This window comes from Sinohyriopsis cumingii, chromosome 18, assembly GCF_028554795.1.
Source record: "Sinohyriopsis cumingii isolate HCF-2022 chromosome 18, ASM2855479v2, whole genome shotgun sequence".
NCBI lineage: Eukaryota > Metazoa > Mollusca > Bivalvia > Unionida > Unionidae > Sinohyriopsis > Sinohyriopsis cumingii.
In genome coordinates, this window is record NC_142978.1 from 101420349 (window position 1) to 101447727 (window position 27379).

At 34.4% G+C, this 27379-nt stretch overlaps 1 protein-coding gene across 2 annotated transcripts in view; it reads left to right on the plus strand.

Annotated features, from left to right (window-relative positions):
• The window catches only part of LOC149777601 (WD repeat and SOCS box-containing protein 1-like), a 58923-nt gene extending 42131 nt beyond the window's left edge, over window positions 1–16792 (plus strand). For both annotated transcript variants that reach the window (XM_089942246.1, XM_089942245.1), the window contains exon 9: window positions 9043–16792. In XM_089942246.1, the coding sequence (XP_089798372.1) occupies window positions 9043–9205 (163 nt within the window). In that variant the 3' untranslated portion in view covers window positions 9206–16792. The remainder of the gene's footprint in view (window positions 1–9042) is intronic.
• The last annotated feature ends 10587 nt before the right edge of the window (window positions 16793–27379 follow it).

Consider the following 27379-nt stretch of genomic DNA (forward strand, 5'->3'; position numbering starts at 1 on the left):
GCCAAGGTCAGTGTTCAAGATGTTTGGCAGCTTCACCCAGACTAGAAGGCAATTGACTTCCAGTGTTTATGGTGTCATGTGGAGAATATTCTGTAATTGTTGCAGTAGGAAATGCATTGATTCTGTTTTCTTCCCCTTCCAGTTCATTGCAGGTGTTACATGCAGTGTAACCATCTTGAGAATCTTGCTAATTCTTTCCATCCCAAACCAAAAGTCGTATTGACAGGAGGTTTTTAACAGGTTGGTCCTAAATGAAAATGGTACTGATCTGACATCAAATATGGCCATTTTGAAAACATTGTTGACACTAATTCTTAATGGAAAGGCAAACCAACATGGGGTTTTCTTATATTCTCCCGCTGGTCCTAAATGAAACTGGGGGTCACAGAGTGGAGTAAAGCATTTTCCTTTACAGATTACTTGCATCTCAAATCTGTATAGGATTGATTCTTGGGCTTGGCTAAAGTAGGTACGTGAGAAAGCATGCTAGTAGCTTCCTGTGGGTCTGTGGTTCTTAATGGGGTTTCCCTGGGTTCTTCCTCTATACTTGCTGCAGTATATAGCCCATCTTGCACTGAAATTGGCATTAAACCCAAAACAACAAGACCGGATATACTGGCTGCAATGCATAACCTATCATGTGTTGAAATATGGCATTAAACCCAGAACAACTACTACATGAAGCTGGTGCCAGTCAGGATTATGGTTTTGTTGAAAATCTTGTTTCTGCTTCGACTTTTGAATAGATGTTCATATCAATGTATGTTTTTCATCAAAAGTTTTTTATGATGCCTTGTTTGCTCAAAGTGAAATTTATTAGATACAGTGGACCACTCCAGTGGCCTAGGTGGTTAGAGCATCTGCCTCAGATGCAAGAGGTTATGGGGGTTGAACTCCAGCCAAGTCATACCAAAGACTTATAAAAAAAATGGTACTAGCAGCTGCCTTGCATGGTGCTCAGCATTAAGAGGTTAGTGTTAGGACTGGTTGGCCTGGTGTCAGAATAATGTGACTGGGTGGGACATGATACCACATGTCTGTGTCATGATGCCCCAGTGCTAGACGTCACTATAAACTGTCGCACAGCAGACATCATAGCAATATGACTCAAATTGTTAAAGCTACATTAAAAATCCAAATCACACACACATCCAACATCAGTATGGCCACCATACCAGCCCTCATTCAGATCTTTTCCTTCTCCTGAACAGAAAGTCAGAGTCAAGATAGGGTTTTGCTCCATATGAATTCTTATAACATCTCATTAGGTGGTGCTTTGCAGTTTTATACTCTGCCTAGGGTTGAATTTTTAAAGCTAGCTATCTAAAAAAAGATCTTGTATATCTTGGGTATTGCTAAAAGAACATTTAATTCCCTTTATTTTGGTTTATGATTGGTGGATGCAAATTGGGTTATTGAGTATACAGCATGGCATTACTTAAGATATGCACCTATAAAAAATCTGCTGGCTATGCTTGGTCATTTTCACGTTCTGGACTAGAAAGGTAAATTATTATTTTGTAATGTATTCATTTTGTAATGCATTCATTTGCACTTTCAGAAGCTGGCATTGCCTATTCTTACAAAATTAGTTTCCCTTTTCTAATACCTGCTAAAGTTTATGTACATTATAACTAGCTCAAGCTGATTTTTCAGAGTCATTGGGGGAAACCATTCTGATCAGATGTGTGCTTAGATCATGAATGATTTACACAACTACAGCATGTAAAGAAATTTCAGTCACAGTACATGAAAATAGTATAGAGGTATGCCAGCATTCCCTCCGTTGTGTATGTTGCAATGTAAAGAACATCATCTTACACCTTGCACATTCTTAGAAGTACATTATCTGGGATCTTGTTTTTACCTGTAAATTACACAGGGTATTTCTTCAATGCAGAACAGTATTAGGGTCAAGGTTGCAGACAGAATACAAGCCAGCATGTTCCAAGTCACTGACTTTTTATTAAGGAAAAACACAATGACCAAACTAGTTCATTGCAGCTGTCTGGCTGTTCAACAGATGTTTTATAAACATGTTTTTGCTTTTGGACTGGCCAATCTCATAATAAGGGGATGGCAGGTATATTTTTAAATCAAATTGATAAAGACTGGTATTTATTTTGGGGCATTTTCTAAGGTCTCTACACCAATTCAAAAAGGTGTGGGTTACTCCAAGTCAAATGGACATGGGCGTTTTTCCCAAAAACGCTTAGTACATGAATTTAAGATCCTAAAAGTTGTACCTGTTTGTTTGGAGCAGCCCTATTATGATCCCTGGAGAGTCATATTTGCCCACAGCTTAGGTTGTTTCAGATGTACAGCTACTAGTCTAGGTCAATAACAAAGTACAGTATATATATATATATATATATGAGTGAGACTCCACTTACATAATTCCTACAGATCCAGTTGTAATTGAGACTTATTTATACATTAGTTATATCAAACATGCAAGAAAAATTTATTAACATTTTGTTGAAAAATGAAAAATATTCATCAGATGAATGGTTTAAGGAAATTAGGATTTATTCAATCCAAAGGGCCATTTTTAGTGTACACTGGAAAATTTGGACTACAAAACGCTGACCCTCTGAAATCCCTTTGACCACCATGATCAAAAGCTTGGTAGAATTGATAGCGATTAACAGAATTATAAAGTGTTTCCCACTTTACACATCATGAAATTTTATGGGACTGTTTTTGGAGAAGTAGTATGTTTCTCTTGTAGATTCAACCACCTCTGGCATATGAAAACAAATTGACTTCTGATGCTTAGGCCATAATACAAATTATACTTTGTTTTGATAATGGTATGACAAAAAAAGAGTGGAAAGGTTGGTACACATTTTCTTTTCTTCTCACTCTTTTTATCCAATTTGTGTAAATGTCATTGTTTCCAGTATACATTTACCAGTTTGGAGTGAAGAATGGGTCACCTCAGTTCAGATGGGGGGGTGGGTGGGGGTGCAGACATGATAAAATGTTATAGGATCGTGCGATTAACATAAGGTAGGGTTACCAGAACCAGGTACATTTTCTTTTTTAGAAGTTCATTATCTCTACTGGTCACAGGCAAGAAGACCTTATGGGATAGTCTGTTGTCTGTTCTGTTGTTTGTTTGTCATCTGACATATATATTGTGGTCCAGCCATTGTCATCACTACACTTTCCATACCACTTGGAGGATCGCCATGAAATTTGATATCTACATTCATCCCATGGGCTGTTTTGTTTGAAATAAAAATGGTGCAGCTTGGAGGTCAGTTGCCATATTGAAAATTATATTGGTACTTCTCCTGAATGGAAGGGTATATCAACATGGTTTTCACTGAAAGGCTTTTATCATGTCTAGTTGGTCCTAAATGAAAATGGTGCCAAAGCATTGTCCAACATAGCTACCAGTGGCCATCCTTCAAATCTTGTTATCAGTAATCTTCCTTTACAGAAGGTCTACTTACATGGGGGTATCACCAGAAGTTTTTGTATGATGTCTTCTTGGTCCTCAATGAAAATAGTACCAATCTGATGTCCAGTATGGCCACTACAGTGACCATCTTGAAAATCTTGTTATCACTACCTCTCCTGGATGGATGGTCAACACTGTCAGCTTGCATTCAAATGCTTAGTTGAGATTGAGTCTACCAGATTTTTTGCAGGCTAAAACGGTTGGGAATAATGGTAAAAAATGTGGGTCCCAGACATCAAGCTTAAAGAAATTGTCAGGATAATTGCTTGCAGATGCACATCTTTGCCAGTACACAATTTGTAGTTGGGTGTACATTTACATGAGTTAAAGCAGTATATGTATGTCCCAATCTGGCATTTATTTCTTAACTTCATGTCCTGAAATAAAACTGCATCATCATTAGGCACTATGTTTTGATAGTTTATTTTCATTTTTGTCTGAGCTAATGACATAACTCGCTGTATCACCTGCCATCTCACCTCTGTCTGTTTGGGTTCAAGTCTCAGATTCGGCCAATGTGGATATGTGAAAAAGTTTGCCTGTAGCTTCTTGTGGGATTTTGGTTCTTTCCAGGTTTTTTTACCGGGTTCTTCCTCCACCATTTATCCAGGCCGCCATGTATAGCCTATCTTGTGATGAAAAATGGCATTAAACCCTACATCAACAACATAACTAATGTGAATTGGACCAGAAAATCTTTACAGTATATACCTGCTTACATGTTGGATACAACTATAACCTGCACCGACCTAGGTCTGCCATCTCATTGTTCCAGCAGGTCCGGATTTTTGCTGTTTGTTATCCTAAATCAATAGAACAAACAACACAGACACTGATCTTCTGGCACATTTTTCAATGGCAGATATGGGTTTCTGTTTTTTGGAGTTGAACACAACTTAAAAATGAGTACACACTGTAATAAGTATACCCATTCTATTTGTTTAGATAGTTAGGCACAAAAAAAAAAATATCTTTCTGGTCAGCAGACTGTCCATTTTTATTTGCTGACCCTAGCACTGTTTTCCCTCATGGTAAAATTAAAAATGAAAAATAAATTGATTTGTGCTTCTGTTTGAACTGGTTTAGCCAAGTACTTCAAGTGTTTTGTACATTATATATACTAATCATTCTAATATATATTGCAGTGTATGTTGAAAGTTTGTAAGTTTGTAGTAAAAAAAAAAGAAATTATTTAAAAACATCCTAAATTGTTATGTCCATCTAACTGAGTGGTTGAGTGCAGTACTTGTAATCTTTGTACATTATATATATACCAACCCTAATTTAAAAAGAGTGCAATAGGAAACATGTAACATCTTTTTTGTGCCTTATCTAGTAATTTTTCTTTTCTTTTGCTTTCCTAAAGTTGCAAAATTGTGTGTGTGTGTGTTTTCATTTGCTTGTTCCAGATAGGAAGAATCATCCTTGTCAAAATATGTGACAAAGTATATGGTTGGAGTGGGGTGCTCCCAGTATTTTATTTAAACTATTACACAAGTCCCACCCAGGCTCTGTTTTGTTGGATGTTAGATTTAGATAAAGAAAAATGTAAAGCTCCGAGCCACCAGTCAGCAGTTCAACGGTTAGTTGGTTAAACATACAAAAAGGTTGATATTCTATGAATAACAATTTAATAACAATTCAGTAATCAAATGACTCAAATTTCCAATTACACTCCTTCTGCTCAACCCTTTAATAAGCCTATTGCATCACTTGATTAGTAGTGTGAGATTGATTTCCACCTGTCCTTGTATTTCTACTTATATGTTGTATCCTTTCTCTCTTATTTCTCCCAATTCATTCTCTTCCTCCCTGACCTTTCTCCAAATTCCTTCTCCTCCTACTCCTGAACTTTCTTCATACTCCTTTTCCTCTTCCTTCACTTTCTGTCCCATGACTGCACTTCTGTCAACTTTGACTGTTTAGGCTACAGTCTAATTTCCATCTCCAACTTTGAAGACTTGGGACCCAATGGAACCGAAGTTCTGCCCCCTAAAAAGCTTCCTGTGAAAACACAAGGACGGTACAATCTTTCTCCTTTGCCCTCTAATCTCACACTACACACAGCTTATCATCAGATAATGGCTATTAAATTTCTTCAGTCATGCTTTCGTTCACATCATGATATCCCTATGTTCTTGATCTGCAATCCTTTCTGGTGAATACTGAACTAATTTTACAAGTTCGGAAGGTATCATTCAGGTCTGAATTGTAATCATACCCTCTGTCTCAATTTTTTATTAGATATTGCTGTGGACCGATCCAATCAAACTTAGCGGACAATGTCCCTCTCGTTGTCCTTTCAATATGGGGACAGATAAGAACATGCCTCGTTCACCCTGCATACTTCCCTTTGATCCTTGAACTAGCTTTTAACATACAGGTGTGATAACAGCAAGCCTTTGTTAAGTGATGCAACCGGTCGCCTTCGCCAACTCAAGTCTCCGGTCTCTGGCTGGTCATGGTAACCTTGTGTAAGAGTTCAACACTAACCCCGCGGCAACATTTAGTGATCAAACACAGTGCTGCAGTAATATTCCCAAGACGGGTAGATTAAAGCTTATAGCTGGGACTTTGACAGAATACAAATGTTTTAAGAGTTTGGCTAGATTATTTGTCTATATGCAAAAAGAGTTTGAAGAGATGTAAAATTTTATTTATATATGCCAGTAAATGATTTGGTGTCCTGGGTGGCTGAGTGATCAAAGGAACTCATCTTTACAGATCAGACATCTCACCATTCTGCTTGGGTTCGAGTCTCTGGCTCAGCCAGCATGGGTATGTGAGACATTTTGCCAGTACCATCCCGTAAGTTGGTAGTTCTTCCCAGGATGTTTTCGAGGTTCTTCCTCCACCAGAGGGGGCCCCAAGTGGCCGAGTGGTCTAAAGCGCTCTGTTATGGATCACTGCCATCTCACCTCTGTCTGCGTGGGTTCGAGTCTCAGATTCAGCTAATGTGGGTATGTGAGAAAGCTTGCCAGTAGCTTCTTGTGGGTCGGTGGTTTTTTCCAGGGTTTTCCTGGGTTCTTCCTCCACCATTAATACTGGCCGCCATGTATAGACTATCATGTGCTGAAAAATGGTGTTAAACCCCACAACAACAGCATTCTCCACCAGATATAATGGCCGCAATGTATAGCCTATCTTGTGCTGGCATTAAACCCAATACAGCAACAATGACAACAAATGTGTATAAAAATTATGTTTCTTGGTGAATGGTAAGCATTACAAATACCAAATCTAATTTTTAAAGGCCAACAGATCTGAAATGCTTTGGTGCAAGTCAGTTCAGTTAAAGAAATTTGGTTTATATTTACTTAGATAAACATCACTTTGATGTTTTTACTTGTACTGAATGTATGTCTTTCCTTGCTAAATAAAAGGCAATGCCTTGTATGAATAAGACTATTTGTTGCAAAGGGCTGACCATATGACTGGATTTTGTCTTAGTGCTTGACAAATGAAAAGTGTTCTTGTTGCCTTTTTTCACTTTCCTGTGATAAACAGGTCAAGGATCCTCTGTTTGTGGCAGGTGTTGCTGTTTTTTAAGTCTTGTTTAATTCATGACATACATACATGTACCTAGCTAACTTTGTATCACTTAATGTCAAGGAGGATGTTATAGGAACTTTGTCATTAACCAAGGGGCAGCCATGGTCACCTACTTGTTACCATATATATTCACTTCCAAGTGCATACAACATAGAGCCTGAGCTGCCGTTGCATCATGCACCAGCAGATCACGATCTGTGTTGTTTGTTTTACTGATTCCTCCTAACAAACTGAATAGACCCGGATATGTGCAGCTTGCAGTTAGATATGACTTGTATGCAGGTATATCCTGTAACAGTTCTAGTTTTTGAAAGTGGAGCTCATTCCACTTTTTATAAAGACATCTACCAAGAATAGTTGTGTTAAATATCTTATTACAAATGCGCCTAAGTTGGATTCCAAACTGCATAAGCACCGGATCTACATTCACTTTATGTGCCAGCAGATCTGGGTCTGTGCAGTTTGTTAGGAGTAATCAGAAGAACAAACATCATAGACTGTGCTGTCACATCAGTATGAAAGTAGAGTAATGGTAAAATGTTATGTCAAGGAGAAGTATTAATATAAAATCTTTTGTTTTGAAAAGACCCATGTTAGGGGCCTTCTTTTTTAAGGCCATATGTTTGAGTTCTTGAAAAGACCAGTGTTTTTGAGTCCTTGGTGATATGCACTTGAGACTGGTTTAATCTATCACAAAAATTACTGGTAAATGCAATTTTTATACATTTCATTTTTTGACACCTCTTTATTTAAAAGAAGGAAAAACATACATAACCAATAATGCAGATAAATAAATTTGCTGTGTATTTGTATGTAAACAATATGATGTGTTGTGATTATTAAAATGTTTCCTTACTCGTAGCATTATTACCTTATAGGGTTCAAATTTTTGGCAATATCAGACTGCCTTCCTCAGTGACTACTGTTGATCACATGACTTACAATGGTCATGTGATAAGAGGAGACTGGAGTAGATGGGTGGTAATTCAGTGTGATATTGCCAAAAAAATTGAAGATACTTATGCCCTGAGTAAGGGAAAAATCATAAATTATCCAGAGCAAAGAAGCAACCTTTTCAAGATGTAAGAACAGGATGTATTATGAATAAATGAGTTGTGTATTTGTATGGCTAAACGGATATGCATTGTCCCATATATTGTACATGTATACACCTTGTGTGAATTTACACACCTCAAGTACAGGAAACTGTTTCCTAGTAAACAAGAGTTCTAAGAGTAGAGCAATTTGAAATGAAAACACTGAGATCAGAAGTCTAAAATGTGAGAAATCAGATTTTACTCTTCAAGATGAAAGATTAAAATGTGAAAAATCAAAATTTACACACGAGATCAAACATCTAAAAATGTGACAAATCAGATTTTCCTTATCAGTGATCAAACCTCTGAAAATGTTAGAAATCAAATTTTACTTATCGGAGATCAAACATAAACTGAGAAATCAGATTTTACTCATCAGGAATCAGATGTCTAAAATGTAAAAAATAAGATTTTGAGTTAAGATTCAAGAGATTTGCTGGATAGTCATTTTTCTCATCCACAAACTTTCGTTATTAGTTACCAGGCTACATATGAAAACATGTATGAGAAATAGTTATTTTATTAGTTTCTCCATCATTTCTGTGTTTAAAGATCTGTTTCATTCCTCAATAAAAAAAGAATTAATTTTTTAATTTTTTACTGTTGCATGAAAATTGATTATTTTAATTGGAAAGAAATTATTTAATTAAGTTCCATGTAGTTTTGGTCATTATCATTTACAAATTCTTAAATGTATTAACTTATAATTTTTTATTGCGCAAAATGAATAAACACTTTAATGTATCCAGTGATAAGTACACTATATGTTTTTACCAAATTTTGGCAAATATTTACAAACTTAAAAATATAACTGACTAATAACAATCTTGCCCACCATGTCTTTTTGATACATTTACATGTATATGATTGGCCAACTTGGTTTTATCAGGGGATATGGTGCTATAATTAACTTTTTTTTTTCAGAACAAGAGAGGGAGAAGTCACCTTCTATAAAGTACCACATGAAGTTCCATCTCTGCAACATCTGTGTAGAATGGTCATTCGTCAGAATGTACCAAGTACAAAAGTGGACCATCTTTATTTACCATTCAAAATCAATGAGTATCTCAAGTACCATACCATATGAGATTGCAAGTACCATCCCATATGAGATTGCAAGTACCATCCCATATGAGATTGCAAGTACCATCCCATATGAGATTGCAAGTACCATCCCATATAAGACCAGGAGACAAGCTTACAGTTGGAATCATCTTCAGCTAATCTAAGTCCAGGCATGTTAATGTTACTGCACCATATGGGATTTTATTTTAACCACTGATATTCAGCATTTTGCCATGTTAGACAGGAGCACTTAGCACTTTGTAATGTTAGACAAAGTTCTTTGCCATGTTCACCAGAAGAATAGGATGTGTTTGTTTATTGTTTGCATTTTAGGTTGTCATTATAATCCTGCCAGTCTTAGTAATGTAGTATAGGTATGATATGTGTTAGAACAAGAGTTTGCATTGATTTCACCTCAGCCTGTCAGTTCATCACAGATTATTTTAAATGTCCTGGTATTTTGAGAAATACATACAACTGCATATGAGTTTTTTCAGAGTCAGTGAAAGAAAAGTTTAATATGGTATAGGGATATGTTGAGGCTGTTAGCCAGAGCTATATCCATATACTATATCGAATGAGTTCTTCCCCCCAACTTGGAAGAAAACACAAATGCAGTTTTGTATTTATTATATACTCCCTCCCCCCATTTGATACTTTGCAAACATTTTTAGATATGCATTGTAGATAGACTTCAAGACAAATTGAGGTTTATCAAAGTTTGTTTCAGTGTTTTTATGAATGTGGATGCTCAGACTTGATGAAAATACCTGAATAGTTCCAGTCTCTGTGCAATATGAAAATTCAGATAAAAAAAACTCGTATATAGTGCCAGATCAACATGTATGGTTAAATGGATGTGATACATAAGAATGAGATGTGTGTAATAATATGTATATACCATTTAAAATGAGAAAGCAAAGTATGATCATGCATTGTCAAAAAAGCATGAAGTTTTACAATCTGTGCATTCATCAGTACATTTTGTTCTTAAAATGAAGATGCATCTCAAGATATCGAAATGTGTAATAGATCTCCATGTTATATTTAGTTGTAGATATGAATTGTAGGTACCAGTTTTCAATGTTTATTATGGATTATCTTAAGCATTATGAGATACTACAGACTTTACGTTATTATGTTAAGATTAATTAGTATCATAACATCATGCCGTAGAGTTATGTAACAGCATCTCAATTTGATATGACTGTTAGCAGTGTTATACAGCAGCAGTAAGGAAAAGTACTTAACATTAAGTGACTAATTGAATCTCAGACTCATTTTTCATTAGACGTTGAAGTTATGAAACTTAGTGAATAATATAGTATGCTACTCAGACTAAGGAGCTCATGGTATATAATATTATTCAGTTCGTTTGATAAATTTTATATCAAATGAATGCCCATTGATATCATTAATAGCATGCACATGATAAATTTCATTAAAAAACAAGATCCTTGATAACATGCAGGTGATAAATTTCATACCAAATAAACTCCCATATAATTTCATTGATAACATTCATGTGATAAATTTAATTTTAAACAAAGCACTGATGTAATATATTGCTTAAATAAATGTGAAAACTTTCATTTTGAAAAAAAGGCACAAGATCCTTGATTCATCAAAAAAATCGTGTAAGATACTTGCTAACATACATGTGATAAATTTCATATCAAATGAGCACCCATGTAATGTCATTGATAACATGCACATGATAAATTTAATTTTTTTAAAAAGACATAAGATACTAGATTCATAAAAAAAACGTGTAAGATACTTGATAACATGCATGTGATAATTTAATTTTTTTAAAAACACATAAGATACAAGATTCATAAAATAACAACATGTGTAAGATACTTGATAACATGCATGTGATAAATTTCATAGAAAGTGAAAGATAAGATCCTCATTAACATGCACGTGGATCTGTGCAACACTGAATACATAAAGTGAAATTTTTATGGTTGCTTTTGATCATCACTACCTAACACCATAGCATGAATATTTAGATGTATTGTAAAGCTCACTTCATTTTTTTGTATCATAATATTTGTACTGTCTACTGCAACAAATATTTGAGTCAGTGCTCAGTATAATAAGTACACACAGATGATGTCATTAAAAAATCAGTATTATTACTAGGCTAAGTGAAATCAATTCTGTGCTTCCTGTAACCAAAGTGACCTTATTAAAACCCTGCTGACTCCAGGATTTTGTGGGATGTTACTACTATGGATGCTTTGCATTGTTCAGATTGGAATTAATCAAGAATGTAGGAATTCATATATTCCTCAGATTTTAAAAAATGTCACCCAATTAACCCAAGTTTTTTCGAGCCTGTTACAGGAGACACCTAATTTATTTTACTCAGGCCTAGGAAATCAGTTTCAGTTATGTATATACAATGAATTCCATATGAATAATGTCAGCAGTGTTGAGCAATTCAGTGTACTGCCATCTTCAAGGAGTATTCTGTGTAGTATACAATATCATGTACATATCAGTCACATCAATTCTGTACTATACATTTATAAGATCCCAGTTTGAAAAAAAAATCCTATAGGTTTTGATAAATAGTTATACATTTTACATAGTTTTATGCCCTGCCAAAAAAATATGCATGGGGCATAGTTTTTACTCTCTCTAATGTACGACAGTCTTAAGCAGTATTTCATGTTGTATAAAATACCATGTACTTATTAGTGACATAATTCTGTAACATACATAGCCATATGATAGTTCCCACTATGAAAAAATAACCTTAGCCATTTTGATAAAGTTGTACTTTTTACATATTTGCATGCACCATCCAAACTTATGCAAGGGGCATATAGTTTTACTCACTCCAACCATGTCTGTCCCATAATGTTTTTGTTGTTCATTTTTCAGGCATTGCAGAAGGGCATTTGTGTTTTCAGTTTATTAATTCAGTAATTAGAGAAGAAGAAATTGAAACAATTTTATATGACAATCTTGAGGTATTCAAAGATATTAGCTTTAATTTCTCATACTCTTTTTATCATTTTTTTAATGCTCCTGCTGATTGCAGTATCTTGAGTTGGTCTTGTCAATCAGATGTCTTTAGAAACATTTTGGCACCATTGAACATAAATGAAAAATATTTAGTAGGTGGATTTATATCTGTATATATGACCTGATTGGATTTGATGGCCATTACTATAATAAAAAAAAAATTCACTTTTGCTAACATTTGGGAATTGCACTTTGTTTTACGATAGTTTTTTCAGCAAGACACAATAAAGGTAGATAAATGAAATTTGGTAAGATTATTTTATTTATTGTTCTTTTTAACTGACTTGGACATGCTGGTATGCATTAGGGATGCGTGTGTCTTTAGATGCAAATCTTTTTTTTTTCAATTCGCAACAACTATGGTTCTAATTATGGTTATACTTTTCAAATGATTCTTACATTAATACAGCAAGGAATTATAATTTTCAAATGATTCTTACATTAATACAGCAAGGGATTATAATTTTCAAATGATTCTTACATTAATACAGCAAGGGATTATAATTTTCAAATGATTCTTACATTAATGCAGCAAGGGATTATAATTTTCAAATGATTCTTACATTAATGCAGCAAGGGATTATAATTTTCAAATGATTCTTACATTAATGCAGCAAGGGATTATAATTTTCAAATGATTCTTACATTAATGCAGCAAGGGATTATAATTTTCAAATGAGTCTTACCATTAATGCAGCAAGGGATTATAATTTTCAAATGATTCTTACATTAATGCAGCAAGGGATTATAATTTTCAAATGAGTCTTACATTAATGCAGCAAGGGATTATAATTTTCAAATGAGTCTTACATTAATACAGCAAGGGATTATAATTTTCAAATGAGTCTTACATTAATGCAGCAAGGGATTATAATTTTCAAATGAGTCTTACATTAATACAGCAAGGGATTATAATTTTCAAATGAGTCTTACATTAATGCAGCAAGGGATTATAATTTTCAAATGAGTCTTACATTAATGCAGCAAGGGGTTATAATTTTCAAATGAGTCTTACATTAATACAGCAAGGGATTATAATTTTCAAATGATTCTTACATTAATGCAGCAAGGGATTATACTTTTCAAATGATTCTTACATTAATGCAGCAAGGGATTATAATTTTCAAATGAGTCTTACATTAATACAGCAAGGGATTATACTTTTCAAATGATTCTTACACTAATGCAGCAAGGGATTATACTTTTCAAATGATTCTTACACTAATACAGCAAGGGATTATAATTTTCAAATGAGTCTTACACTAATACAGCAAGGGATTATAATTTTCAAATGATTCTTACATTAATACAGCAAGGGATTATAATTTTCAAATGAGTCTTACATTAATGCAGCAAGGGATTATAATTTTCAAATGAATCTTACATTAATGCAGCAAGGGATTATAATTTTCAAATGAGTCTTACATTAATACAGCAAGGGATTATAATTTTCAAATGATTCTTACATTAATGCAGCAAGGGATTATACTTTTCAAATGATTCTTACATTAATGCAGCAAGGGATTATAATTTTCAAATGAGTCTTACATTAATACAGCAAGGGATTATACTTTTCAAATGAGTCTTACATTAATACAGCAAGGGATTATACTTTTCAAATGATTCTTACACTAATGCAGCAAGGGATTATACTTTTCAAATGATTCTTACACTAATGCAGCAAGGGATTATACTTTTCAAATGATTCTTACACTAATGCAGCAAGGGATTATAATTTTCAAATGATTCTTACACTAATGCAGCAAGGGATTATAATTTTCAAATGATTCTTACATTAATACAACAAGGGATTATAATTTTCAAATGATTATTACATTAATGCAGCAAGGGATTATACTTTTCAAATGATTCTTACACTAATGCAGCAAGGGATTATACTTTTCAAATGATTCTTACATTAATGCAGCAAGGGATTATAATTTTCAAATGATTCTTACATTAATGCAGCAAGGGATTATAATTTTCAAATGATTCTTACATTAATACAACAAGGGATTATAATTTTCAAATGATTATTACATTAATGCAGCAAGGGATTATAATTTTCAAATGATTATTACATTAATGCAGCAAGGGATTATAATTTTCAAATGATTCTTACATTAATGCAGCAAGGGATTATAATTTTCAAATGATTCTTACATTAATACAACAAGGGATTATAATTTTCAAATGATTATTACATTAATGCAGCAAGGGATTATAATTTTCAAATGATTATTACATTAATGCAGCAAGGGATTATAATTTTCAAATGATTCTTACATTAATGCAGCAAGGGATTATAATTTTCAAATGATTCTTACATTAATACAACAAGGGATTATAGTTTTCAAATGATTATTACATTAATGCAGCAAGGGATTATACTTTTCAAATGATTATTACATTAATGCAGCAAGGGATTATACTTTTCAAATGATTATTACATTAATGCAGCAAGGGATTATACTTTTCAAATGATTATTACATTAATACAACAAGGGAATATAATTTTCAAATGATTATTACATTAATACAACAAGGGATTATAATTTTCAAATGATTATTACATTAATGCAGCAAGGGATTATACTTTTCAAATGATTATTACATTAATGCAGCAAGGGATTATACTTTTCAAATGATTATTACATTAATGCAGCAAGGGATTATACTTTTCAAATGATTATTACATTAATACAACAAGGGATTATAATTTTCAAATGATTATTACATTAATGCAGCAAGGGATTATAATTTTTGCTAGAATGGAGCTTTTGTTCATCAGATTGATAGCGTTAGATTTTAAATACTTTCATGTACATTTTTGACCACAGAAAAGTTTGTTTACCTCACACTAGCTTTACAGCCATTTTGTATTGTAACATGTTTCTATTTTTCCTTTGATGTTTACTAAAGGTTCACGATGAGATTATGAACTTTTTGTTTTACTTTTTGTTATGATTCGTCAGTCAGATTATCAACATATTGATATTGAAATGTAAAATATCTTAAATTCTAAGAAAGAAAAGCAAATTATTGCTCTAAATCTGATATCTGCATGTGTAAAATAACATTGGCAATCTATGCACAACTCGGAAAATTTTAAAAAACACAAAATAAATCCAACATTTAGGTTAAAAGTTAACAGATTTTTTCTATAAATAATGTTTACATGTTTGTATGTATGTGTATATATATATATATATATATATACACACACATACATACATACATACACACAGTGTGCTTGTCTTGGATTACAAAAGTTAATCTCATAGAAATATATTTTTATTTTTCAGTGTTGTTATAATCCAAAGAAGTTTTCAAGGTTCACTAGAATCTGATTTATTTTTGTATTAAATATGAAAAATGGTGTAAATAGAAATTTATTTAATAGTTGGAAATATTTCAGTATTGAGTGTCAGTCAAGACTGCTGCAGGTTATTATTTTTTTTATTCAGGGAAACTTGTATTAATAAGCAGACTGGTTGGCCAGTGGACATTTGATTACTGCTTCTCCGTGATCCAAGCCATATGATAGATGTCTCTAATCATTGTCTCTCCAACACCTGGATGAGATTTTCTTTATGAATTTTACAGTTACCAGAATGTGGCTATTCTTTATGATCACATTGTATATTGTGAACACAATTTTCACTTTGTAACTTTTACAGGATTTTGATGGATTGAAAACAAATTGATAATAATGTTTTACATTTCGAAGACCAATATATAATTTCACCATTTTCTTTCAAAATTCAGTGGACTTACTGAATATTAAGTGTTCGTATTTTTAAATAAGTGCTACTCTTTGTGCGGGGTATTATTATTGTTTGTTCCAACATTTAACGGATTTTGAAATTGGAGGTAGGGATCTCATTGACTGGCACAGGTTCTGTGTGTTTTCTAGCATTTCTTTGTACAGCTTATATCCAGACCTTTATCTGACACCATAACAACATTAATTACCCAAGTCTAGTACATTGAATACAGGCTGTATGAGGGTTTGCAATGGACTTTATAAGCAGTCTGTGCAACGTTATCTTAAAGTTGAAATACAATGAACCCAGATACTATGAATAAAGCCCCATATCAACTCTGTCAAGACCTTTGTACAGCTTCATTTTTGTGGAATGGTATTGGCCATTTCGATATGACAGTGGTTTTATTACTTTATATTATGTCATCATAAAATGATTTTTAAATGTGTCATTGGGTTTATTTTGTTGGCATTATTATATGTACTGGTCTGTCATCTTGCCTTCTGTTTGGTTGTTTAGGCCTTCAGCCATGAACCAGACATGGGCAGGTATGACTGACCTTGTAGTGACATAGCATTGTTGACTGATATTATGGTTCAGGTTCAGAGATCATAAAACTGAAAATCTTTAACAGATCTGGAGATTTTGTTTTAGTCAGTGAAAAAGCACCTGATTTTGTAAATCAGTTTTCATTGGGTTTAAGAATAAAATCAATCTCAAACTAAAATTCTATTATTACCAGGACTTTTGTAGGTGGTAGTATGTACCCATCTGATTTATTTGCAATAAAGTTTTCATGCTAACTATTGAAGTTGTTTTCATTTATCATCCTTCGGTTAAGGTTGCACGTATAACAAGTTAGTTTACTGTGACCTATTTCTTGTGCATGGATGGACAGGAGATATAAGTTGTTTTGTTATGGCCCCATCTGTCCATTTACACATATTAACGTTCAAAGGTCTGCAACCCTGCATATATTTGGATGCCATTTGGTCTGTGAATTGACTGTTGTATGTCAGAAATCCTTTTAAAGGTTTAGTATTTCACGATCAAATTTTGATGGTATTATTTACCATTTTCCATTAAGTTTTAGTCTGTAACCTGCATAGCTCAGGAGCCATTAACATATTCCAATGAAATGAGGTTTGTACATTGTCACAGAACTAAACATGCAATTTTAGGTCCCCTAAATGAAATAGAGACATTGCATTACTCCTGGCATCAACAATGGTGTCCGCACAGATTCAAGCTATATAGAGCCTTACTTAATCTAAACCATTCTTTCTTTCCTAGGCAAGAGTTGGGAGTGAGACTCATGGTGCCTAAATTGTTTACCCTAACTTTGTGCCTGCATGTACATCAGCTGTACATACATAGTTAAATTTTTCATTTAGCTTGGGGGTGGTTTTTGCACACTACATTATATAAATACTGTTTTACTTGGAATCATGGAACTTGGTGAAGGGATGCATCATAATTAGTATCAAACCCTCATCACCAAAGTAGATCACTGTTACCAATATTGTACACATCACTGACTTTGGTTGAATTTTTTTAAAAAGTCTTTCACAAGCTTGTCATAATATCATCCAATTCATTGTCTGTATCTGTTAGCACCACACTTGTTCAACAAAAGAAGGTCACTGAGACCTACATTTCACATTTTGCTGTCTAATAAGTTTCTGTTCAGGTTGTGACCAATTAAATTAGCATGCTGTATGCATTCTAATATTCCTTTAATCATCAAACTTGGTGAGTGGATGCATCACTAGAAAACTCTACATACAGTTTCTAAAAAAGAGGTTTCTATGACCTATTTTTCAGGATTTGTTTTCTTTGTTGGAATTATATGCTTGATAGCAGTAATACATAACCTGCTGTTGTTGCATTGCTATCCTTTCCTGGAGCCACTCACCACTTCATCATTTGTCTTTTGGTATTTCAACTATGAGTCATATCCTGTTTTTTGCTATGTTTCTTACTTTCACCCCAGTCTGTTTTTGTTTTCTTCATGTATCTCTATTTTGTTTTATTGATTTAGAGGGTTGTAAGTACATTGCTAGTAAAGTGGTGCTTTTGTTTTATCCCTCTAGTAGTAACTAAAAAGTTATTGTTCCTGTTTATAATTTTATTTCTTTCAGCCTCCAGAAATGCTTAAAGGTATTGGTAAATATGAGCAAGAAATGGTAGCATGGAACATTCACCCCACCTGCTTAGACTGCACATGGAGGCGATCTATTTGTTGATTGTGGCCTAACAAGGTTTGCAGCTTGGTGCAAAGTCTCCAGGTCTGTAGGGCCAGGAAGTAGGGTCCCTTTACTTCATCTTCGTCTCTGAAAGACCCACACTATTTTAAGGAGGGATTTACGGCACTTACAGATGTATGAAATTCACCAGGTTTCATGATAGAGAGCTGTCTGGTTTAGGGAGTTGCCTGCTTCCATTTGAAAGGATCACAGACACTGGGTAGAAAGGTATAAGATCAATAAGGTTTACAGCCTACATCACTCGACATGTGGCCCAAACACTCTGGATCATCGGAACTTGTGTCTTAAATGCCTCACCTTGGACTCTTGGTGGGGATTTAGGTAGGTACCTAGGCCTATCTTCCAGTCAAGTCTTTCGACGATCCATTGTAAAAATTCGTTGAGACCATGACTAGACATGGAGACATACTCTGTCAATGAATGTCTGTGGAACTCTCTGCAGAGCACTTTCACCTCCACAGGAATGTTACCATTGAGAGAGTTTCCGGAGACGTTTTTCGGAGGAGTGTGTTTGTGTGTGATTTGGATTTTTAACTTAGCTTTTAACAATTTTTCAGTCATAGCGCTAAGTTGTCTGCAGTGTAACAGTTTTTTATGTCTAGCACTGGGGCATCATGCAGGAGACATGTAGCATCATGTCCCACATAGAAACATTATCCTGACACCAGGCCTACCAGTCATAACACTAATTTCATAATGATGAACACCTAGCGAGGCAGCTGTCTGTGCATTTTTGTAAGTCTTTGTTGTGACTCGGCCCGGGTTCGAACCTCCCACATTAGAGGCGAACGCTCTAACCACTGAGGCCACCGGAGCGGTCTTTTTTCTTTCTCGGAGGAAAACACTATAAACCGGCAAAGGAACCCTCACATCCCGAAAGGTTCACGGCTGAGCCTCCTAAACGTTGTCAGCTAGGAAATAATCAGAACCAAAATTAGTTATAAATTAAAATTAATTTCCTCTCGTTTTAATCGCAACGAGGTACCCAATAGGGTCAGAGAGGAACCCCACAGACCCCTCCCTTCTTTCCCAATGGCGGGATGCAATTGTCTCTAGGGAGTCACCTACTAGATTCCCCTCTCTCCAACGTTCCACATGAGGTCAGCTTATGATTTTTTGTAGTGGCACGGTTGAACCTCTCACACGAATAGGTATACACCCTACACTAGAATGGCGCAGTAGAGAGGATGAAGAATATATAGGATTTTAATTTCAGAGAGACGGTAGAATTTTCGACTCGTCATTCATCTTTCCTTTTGAACAAATTCCCTCTGGAAGAGCGTTTCAAGAAACATCGGCTTCTGTCAGGATTGCCATCTCCAGGATGCTTATCTTCACATCTCATCTTGACGGCCCACATGACAATTTTGTGGTTTGAACTGGGACTGGATATATTTAAGTTTATTCCTTTCGTCCTAGCTTCCAATTTTAAAGCATCACTAGAAATATTCGGGGCCCCATCCTCCAGAACTTCGACGACTGGTTGACGCACAACGGTAGCAAATGTGCCCTTCTGAAGGAACTATCACCTATTGGGAGACGATGACTCTTCTTGGCTAATTTGTCAGTCATGCGTCGGATTTGACTCCATCTCAAAATTTTGTTTACTCGGAGATGAATGTATCACTCTTCAAGGGACATTCTCTGTTCCTCTATTCATTCTCACTAACACTTACTCACGATAGCAAGACTGGACGAGATGACTTTGTTGTCTCTTTTTGGAATAAATCTTTCGCCGAATTTCAAACACAAATATATTTATATAAATAGTCGATCTGTTTTAAATGATGGAATTAGTTTATCATATAATTGAGTGAACGATCGAAGTCATTGCCTTGTACAACTTCATAACCTACTTATTCCAGTCTACTCCAACTTCATTATGGTGGTTCCTCTAAGTCCTTTCGCTTGTTCCCTTTTCCAACCTCCCTACTGTCTCGCATCTTTTTGGCCCTCAAACTTTGTGTGCGTAGGTGGATACGTAAGTACGTAGATACTTGGATAAGTAGGTACGTGGATACGTCTGTGGATATTTCATTGGATACGTCCGTGGAGCTATTTCCCATTGTGCTATCAAGCTTTGTTCGCTTCTACCGACAAAATTGTGTTCGTTGACTTTCCAGACATCTGCTTCCTTTGACAAATGTTTTACGAGAATGTTTTACGAGAGAATTTCTTCCAAATTCACTCTAGGAGCCCCTTATATTTTCACTCTTGCAGGAAAATTTCAGACTGACTAGATTTTTCGATGAGGGCAATTTAACCCCAAGAAGTTTCGTGTGGGAACCACACCCCTTATTTTGCGTAACCATTCAGGATACAATGTATTTAGCGCCTTTCAAACTAGGTGCTAAAAAAAGGTCAGCATGACTTGCAGAATTCCAAACAAGAGATCTGGAAAAACTCAGCTTATGACAGTTCAGATAAAAAATCGAAGTTAACCTTCCCTTTCTAGTCGTCTAACGGTTAAGTAAACGAAGGCTTAATTAAGAATCACTTCCTCTCCCGACACAGACATTATAAATCATTGAAGTATAGCGATTTAAAAAGCACTAGTCCACATAAATCTAACTGTTATCTGGCCCAAATTAATGTGCTCTTTATAGATCAACAGAAATTCGCATCCTTACAATATCAAGAAAATACCACACTTGTTTATATATCAAGCTGTGGCTTTGCAAGAAAATCTGCTCCCCCTCTTAGAAATTAATTCTGGTGCCCCATGAGAATAAAAGAAAGTTGTTTGATGGCAATTTTGGCTCCTACCACCCCCACCCTGCAATGGTGTGTGTACTTGGGTGATTTCGACGCCACTGGTATCAAGTTTTCGAATTTATTATGTCAAATATATAAAAATGAAATATTTGGAACAAGAACATAGAATATTTCATGTTCATTATTTTTAACTGTGAAGTTTGCACCACCACAAACAGGTGTAAGTTAACATCCTGTCTGATTTTAAAGTGGTAAGATGTACCGTAACTTCTCTTATTTTCGTTTACTTCACTGTTACATAGGATATTAAGGCTGTACTACATATCACACACACGCTATGGTATGCGGTATACTGTATTACTGGTATATTTGTTTATGGCGTTATTTTTTTATCCGTTTCAATGTAATTTTTCACTTTACTGGTACTTCGGTAGCTTAATTCGGTACGAAATGTAACAAAAATCCCGAGTAATCTTGTTACGAATTGAATGCTCTTAAAGTTGGTCTTTTCGCTTTACATGTTAAAAAAATCAAAAAGTTGTAATTGTCACAAATTAGCTTTGAATATTACACACAAAATGATATTTATGACCCTTTGATTTTATGTTTGATACGTGGTGGCCAAATGGAATTTGCGAAAGATATTTGGTTAAAATCCGATTAAAAATATAAACAAATATTGTGTTATAGTTAATCGCTTGCATATGTTAGTGTTTTAAGAGTATGCAATTGTAAGACCGAGAATCATACTATGGTTTTCAAGAGATCAGTCGTCTGTTTGAATTTTACGGTATTTCTCAAGTCCACAAAATATTTTTTTATTTGTTGAGTCGGTGCGTTTCATGATTACTGGTCCTCTCCGATAAATATCTAAACCCGGGTGTTGGCATCCCACTCAAAGTTTCCTTACACATTATATCAATAGTATAACTAGTAACGTGTAGGCTTCTGTGTCAGCACTGAACTATGGTTATCAACAAGTTATCTAATGTCAGCACACTATCTTTCCCAGTGTGTCAGCTATAGTGTAAGCTTAATCAGCTCACCTAAATTACAGTCTTTAGATGACAACTTATGTAACAACTAACACACACACACATCACAGATTCATCTGTTATAAGGTAATGACCATTTAATTTGGGGGTGGGGTGCTGTGATTATTTTGAGGTGAGATTTTTTCCCCTGTTATCCTAAATAAATAAATAAATAAGTAAAATTATATAATGGATTTAATGCAGTATTATTTTCCTATAAATAAGGACAAGATATTTTTGGTACAGCTAGTGACAACCTGTCAGGCCTGTCTCAGAACCTTAAATTGTTGGTGCCTAATATAACTGCAAGATCCCGAGGTGCATATTGCGGTATGTAATTACATTAAAACATTGTGACCTTCAAATACTATTTTGACTGTAACTGGACTTTCTATGGGAAATCATTGCCTATGATGAATCTTCATGTTCAAAAAAATTAGGCCGATGTTTTAAAATTTTAAAATAAATTATTTTTAATATAAAGAATTCAGCAAAATTGTTGATATTTTGAAATAAATTTCTTATGTGAAGTACAATTTTAAATGATAAATATTAAAGAGCACGCCACCATAGACCTCTCGCTTAAGTTGTGATTGAATAGCTCAACATGGGTTATGCGGATTTATTTCTTAGTGTGCAAAAGTAAATGTACTGAAGCATGGAATGAGATAAGCAGACATAGTACTAATGCAGATATGCTCTCGGAGCGAATGTTCACCTGGAGAAAAGGCGCAGCGTAATACAATCAAACAATCCATCCTGTGGTAATCGTGTACATGCATACAGGCAACGAAGCCTGTCGTTACCTTATAAATACATACAGTGATGCAGCATTTTTTATATTTTGTAATTTGATTATTGGTAGAGTTATGTATAATTAATTTGCTTTTTTTATTCATTACATGCTATGGATAATTTTATTTTCAACATGACCTTGTCCAAAAATAGGTTGGTAAACAAATAATACCTAATTAATATTGTTTAAGTGTGTGGGTTAAATATTAGGATCATTATCTTGGTCTGAGTCAAAGACATTATGCTTACCATGTTCTTTATTATAATTGTAGTAACAGACCTTGTCTAAGTATAGCTTGGATTGTTCTAGATATGAACTTTTGTCCTGTACCCTGTATCCTTTTGTGTCATAGTTTCCTTTTTAATTATACAATCTTGTTATCTAGAAATTATCAATTCGTTTTATAGGATCTTGAAGAAGAATCCGTTTTATTGTTGTGTTCAGTAATTTGTTTTGTGCTAGAATTATTTATTCAAATTATTTTTCTCTGGAAATACAAAGTGCTCATTAATATTCTTGGACTCAGACATTAATCTGTAATTATAGTGAATTCAAAGATGGATATCTTTGATCATATCATTTGTGATTCATCAAAAGACAGTTGGTACATCACCGCACTTCAGAACATTGTTAAAATAGTACATTCGAGACTTCAGGCACATCTACACCTTCAGCGTTGGGTCTTATTTGGTATACCACTGGAATTGACTGCAAATGTGATCTGGTGGTTAGAGCGTCAACCTCAGATGCGGAAGGTAGCGGGTTTGAACCCCGACCGAGTTATACTAAAGACTTGTAAAAATGGTACAAACAGTTGCCTTGCTTGGCATTCAGCATTAAGAGGTTAGTGTTAGAGCTGTCAACCTGGTGTCAGGATAATGTGACTGGGTGGGACATGATGTTACATGTATGCGCATTATGCATGATGCCCCATTGCTAGACATACTATAAACTGTCACACTGCAGACATTTGACTGAAAAATTGTTCAAGCTACCTTAAAAATCCAAATCACACACGCACACCACTGGAATTTAATTAGAACTTTATTCATTAGGACTTATGATAAAACTTGTTTGGACTATTTGTAATTTAATACGCACTACTGTAAGTTCTTTTAAACACTTTTTATTCGAGGGAAATAAATTGTTTGTTGAATTTTACAAGACTAGTTAGTTTTTGCTTTTTCTATTACTTTATTTAAGACCATAGAGTCTTAATAGTAGTGCTTCAAGATTATGTATTCTCGATTTGATCAACCTGGTGTAAGCTATGTTTACAAGGAAATATTGTCATTAACTCAATCAGTTGTAAATACATACATACATACATATATACATACACACACACATATGTACATACATACATATATACATATATACATACATACATATACATGTATACATACATACATACACACACACACATACACACACACGTACGTACATACATACATACATACATACATACATACATATTGTGAGGTCGAGAAAACTTAAGCATTTTTAATTAAAATCCTGATACAAGAATTTCACAATATGCCCATGCCCAAAAATATGTAATAAACATTGTCTCTTTGGTAGTAGTAAAAATGCATGGACGGAAGACCGTATATCTTAAAGTATGTACAGTCCTACCACTGGAAATTAGTGCACGCTTTCATAATAGCTTAGATTATTGCGTCTTTTAATACACAGCCTGTTAAGAAATGTAGGAGTGACTCATGTGACCGCTCGTACCACAGCCTCTAATGTCAAGGTTCCGCGAATAATAATGTTATACTTTATGTCAGACAACAGAGCCTCACTCTCCTTCATAACTAGAAGCTCAACAGGTTTTATCATCAACAAGGACAATGCCCTACTAAGGCACAATGTATACAATGTATATGATTTTGATACAATATTTTTAATGCATGCAAAGTTAGCCTCTTTGTCATTTGACACAAGAAATACTCTTCATAAATATTTCCCTCTCTTCAGAATCTTTAAGCCTTACTTCAGAATGTTCTATTAATGATTTATAAAAGGGATGTGGAATTTAGATTTCATAAAATGCGACTACGGAATTTACATCAAAAAGTCTCCCGATAAGCTTTACAATGCATACACTCATGCATTTGATAGCCAATATTTTTTAATACGTTAAGTAGAGACAAATGTATTGTTATGTTTGCCTAAAACGTTTGCTCCGAATCATTGCTCTACTCTTTAATTCCACCAAGAAGCCATGGTGGCTCAATGGTTAGCTTGCCGTACATATGACCAAAGGTGTGCGAGCTCGCATCTTTCCATCGTTATTAGCATGGGTCGTCTACAGTACTGTCCTTGGTATAACAATCGTCACTAAATAATATGTTAGTTATAATAGAATAGTATATTAATTTATCAATAGATTCTGGATACATATTTGAAAAATCATACATTTGACTTCTCTGATAAATCTGTACGAGGCATTCAAGCGAAATATCAATGTAATCTTTCTGCAATGTAACAAATACTCCACTGTTCGGGTAATATGATTCATATATTAGATGTGCTCATAAATTCTTTCAAAATATTGTACACATCAATATGTAAATGTTTTGCCAGTTAGTATAAAAGATAGCCAAACAAAGAAAACAATAACAGTAGAATATTTCATAAACAGTATAGTGATGTCTAATAATCCTATTCCTATAGTAGTATTGACCTGACTGAAAACTTCACTTCTGTGCATATGTTGTGTGTGTATACGATTCTGATAATAGTGGTCGGTTGTTCACCATATGAACGTTCATGCAAATCATGATTGTGTACGTTGATGTGTACATGCAGATGTGTACTTTTGTATTTATTTGTCTTCATCACATTTACGAAGTTTATGTCACAGGCTCAGAGACATGTAAATAGTACAATAATAGTGGTTTGTCTGGCTACTCTGTTGAAAACTTGCATGCCACTAATTTGAGTTTCATCTGATCTCTTCCGCCCTATTTATTCATTCTGACATTTATATTGGGGTTTGAGGTCAGAGCCAATTGCCTACCTGGAAAAAGGCACTCATTAAACATAGATCACTCGTCAGTGATGTTATTGTTGGTGATTTTGCACACTGCTCATTGACATTTGCTCTTCATTAATCTGGATCCAGGTTGTTGTGAAAGGTTTCTGGTCATTGTGATCAGAATAATTCTGTTGAGAATTATATGTCCTTTTGTACTGTTACAAACATTACAAGACTTTCATTTAATATTTGCAAATCTTTTCTACAACAGCATTGGAAAGAGGTTTATTGTTAATATCATGAGTAATGGACCTCTGATATCTTGGACATGTATTGTAAGACTGGCTAGTCATGTGACTAGCAATGCAAATTGTGACTATCAGGTCAAATTTCATCAACACCATGGTTTTCTGATTAAAAAAATCAACTTTTGATCCATTTCATGCAGGTATGGCTATACATAAGTTTGCTAGGCCTGCTAGCAAGTGGTTACTCTATGCAACCACTGCATGATGTTGGCAAATTCCAACTTTTCATTATGCAATTAAGTCTGTCCCAACAACCCAACATAAATGTCAAAATGTTTGAAATGGGGTGGAAAGGGTCATAGGCAACGTGGATTACTACCCTACATGGCTATCCATTGGCAGGGATGTCTCTTGGTAAATTTGCTTTGTTTGTTTGCTTCCATGTATGTGCATGTTATGTGAGGACACAGTCATGGGGAGTAGAAGGCTTCAACCTAGATCAGTAAAAAAAATCTAAAACTCCTATTATCATACTAAAGGAGATAACTCTAAAGATCATAATAAGGCAATGCTGAAACTTACATGGAAACTAACTGGACATAATTGTGATCAACAGACAAAATCTGTAATAAAACTGGGTATCCCTTTTGAAATCCTGATCAGACAGACTCCATTTTTTTATACAAAATACATGTACAACATCTTGCCATTATGCAAAAGCATACATCCAGGTTATTACATTTGTATGGAAGGAGTGCAGTATTATTCAGAAAAAACGATTTCATATTTTACATGTAAATACAGTTACCTTTTTATTCTATACACATTTCATTTTCCTACCTAAGGCTTAATAATACTAAAAAAAACACCACCAGAAACAAAGTAATTTAATTTATGTTGTGTTTCAAAATAAATACACAACCTTAGAGTCATCAATACACAGTAACAATATTAATGCACACATTGCACCGCCCATGGATCTTTGAATTTTGTAATGTGCTTGACATTAGTTTTTAAAAAATTCTTGTTTTGGTCTAGTTGAAATTTAGAGTTATATTTTGAATGAATATGCATGCAAGAACTGTTGCAGTTGGTCTGAAATGGACTTTTTTGTTTTTCTATTGATCCAACTCAATAGTGCCTTTCTGCTTATGATGGACAGGATTTACTGGGTCAATTCAGTGCAGTAAGGAGAATGCAATTTCAGTTAGTTGAAATTACAGTACAGTTTGGAGTGTAACAGTATCAGGTTTTCCATGACATGGGTCAAGTCACTGGCATCTGCAGAACTAATTCAAGATGCATAATTATATTTATTACCATTCTTATTACCAACTAAAGAAGACA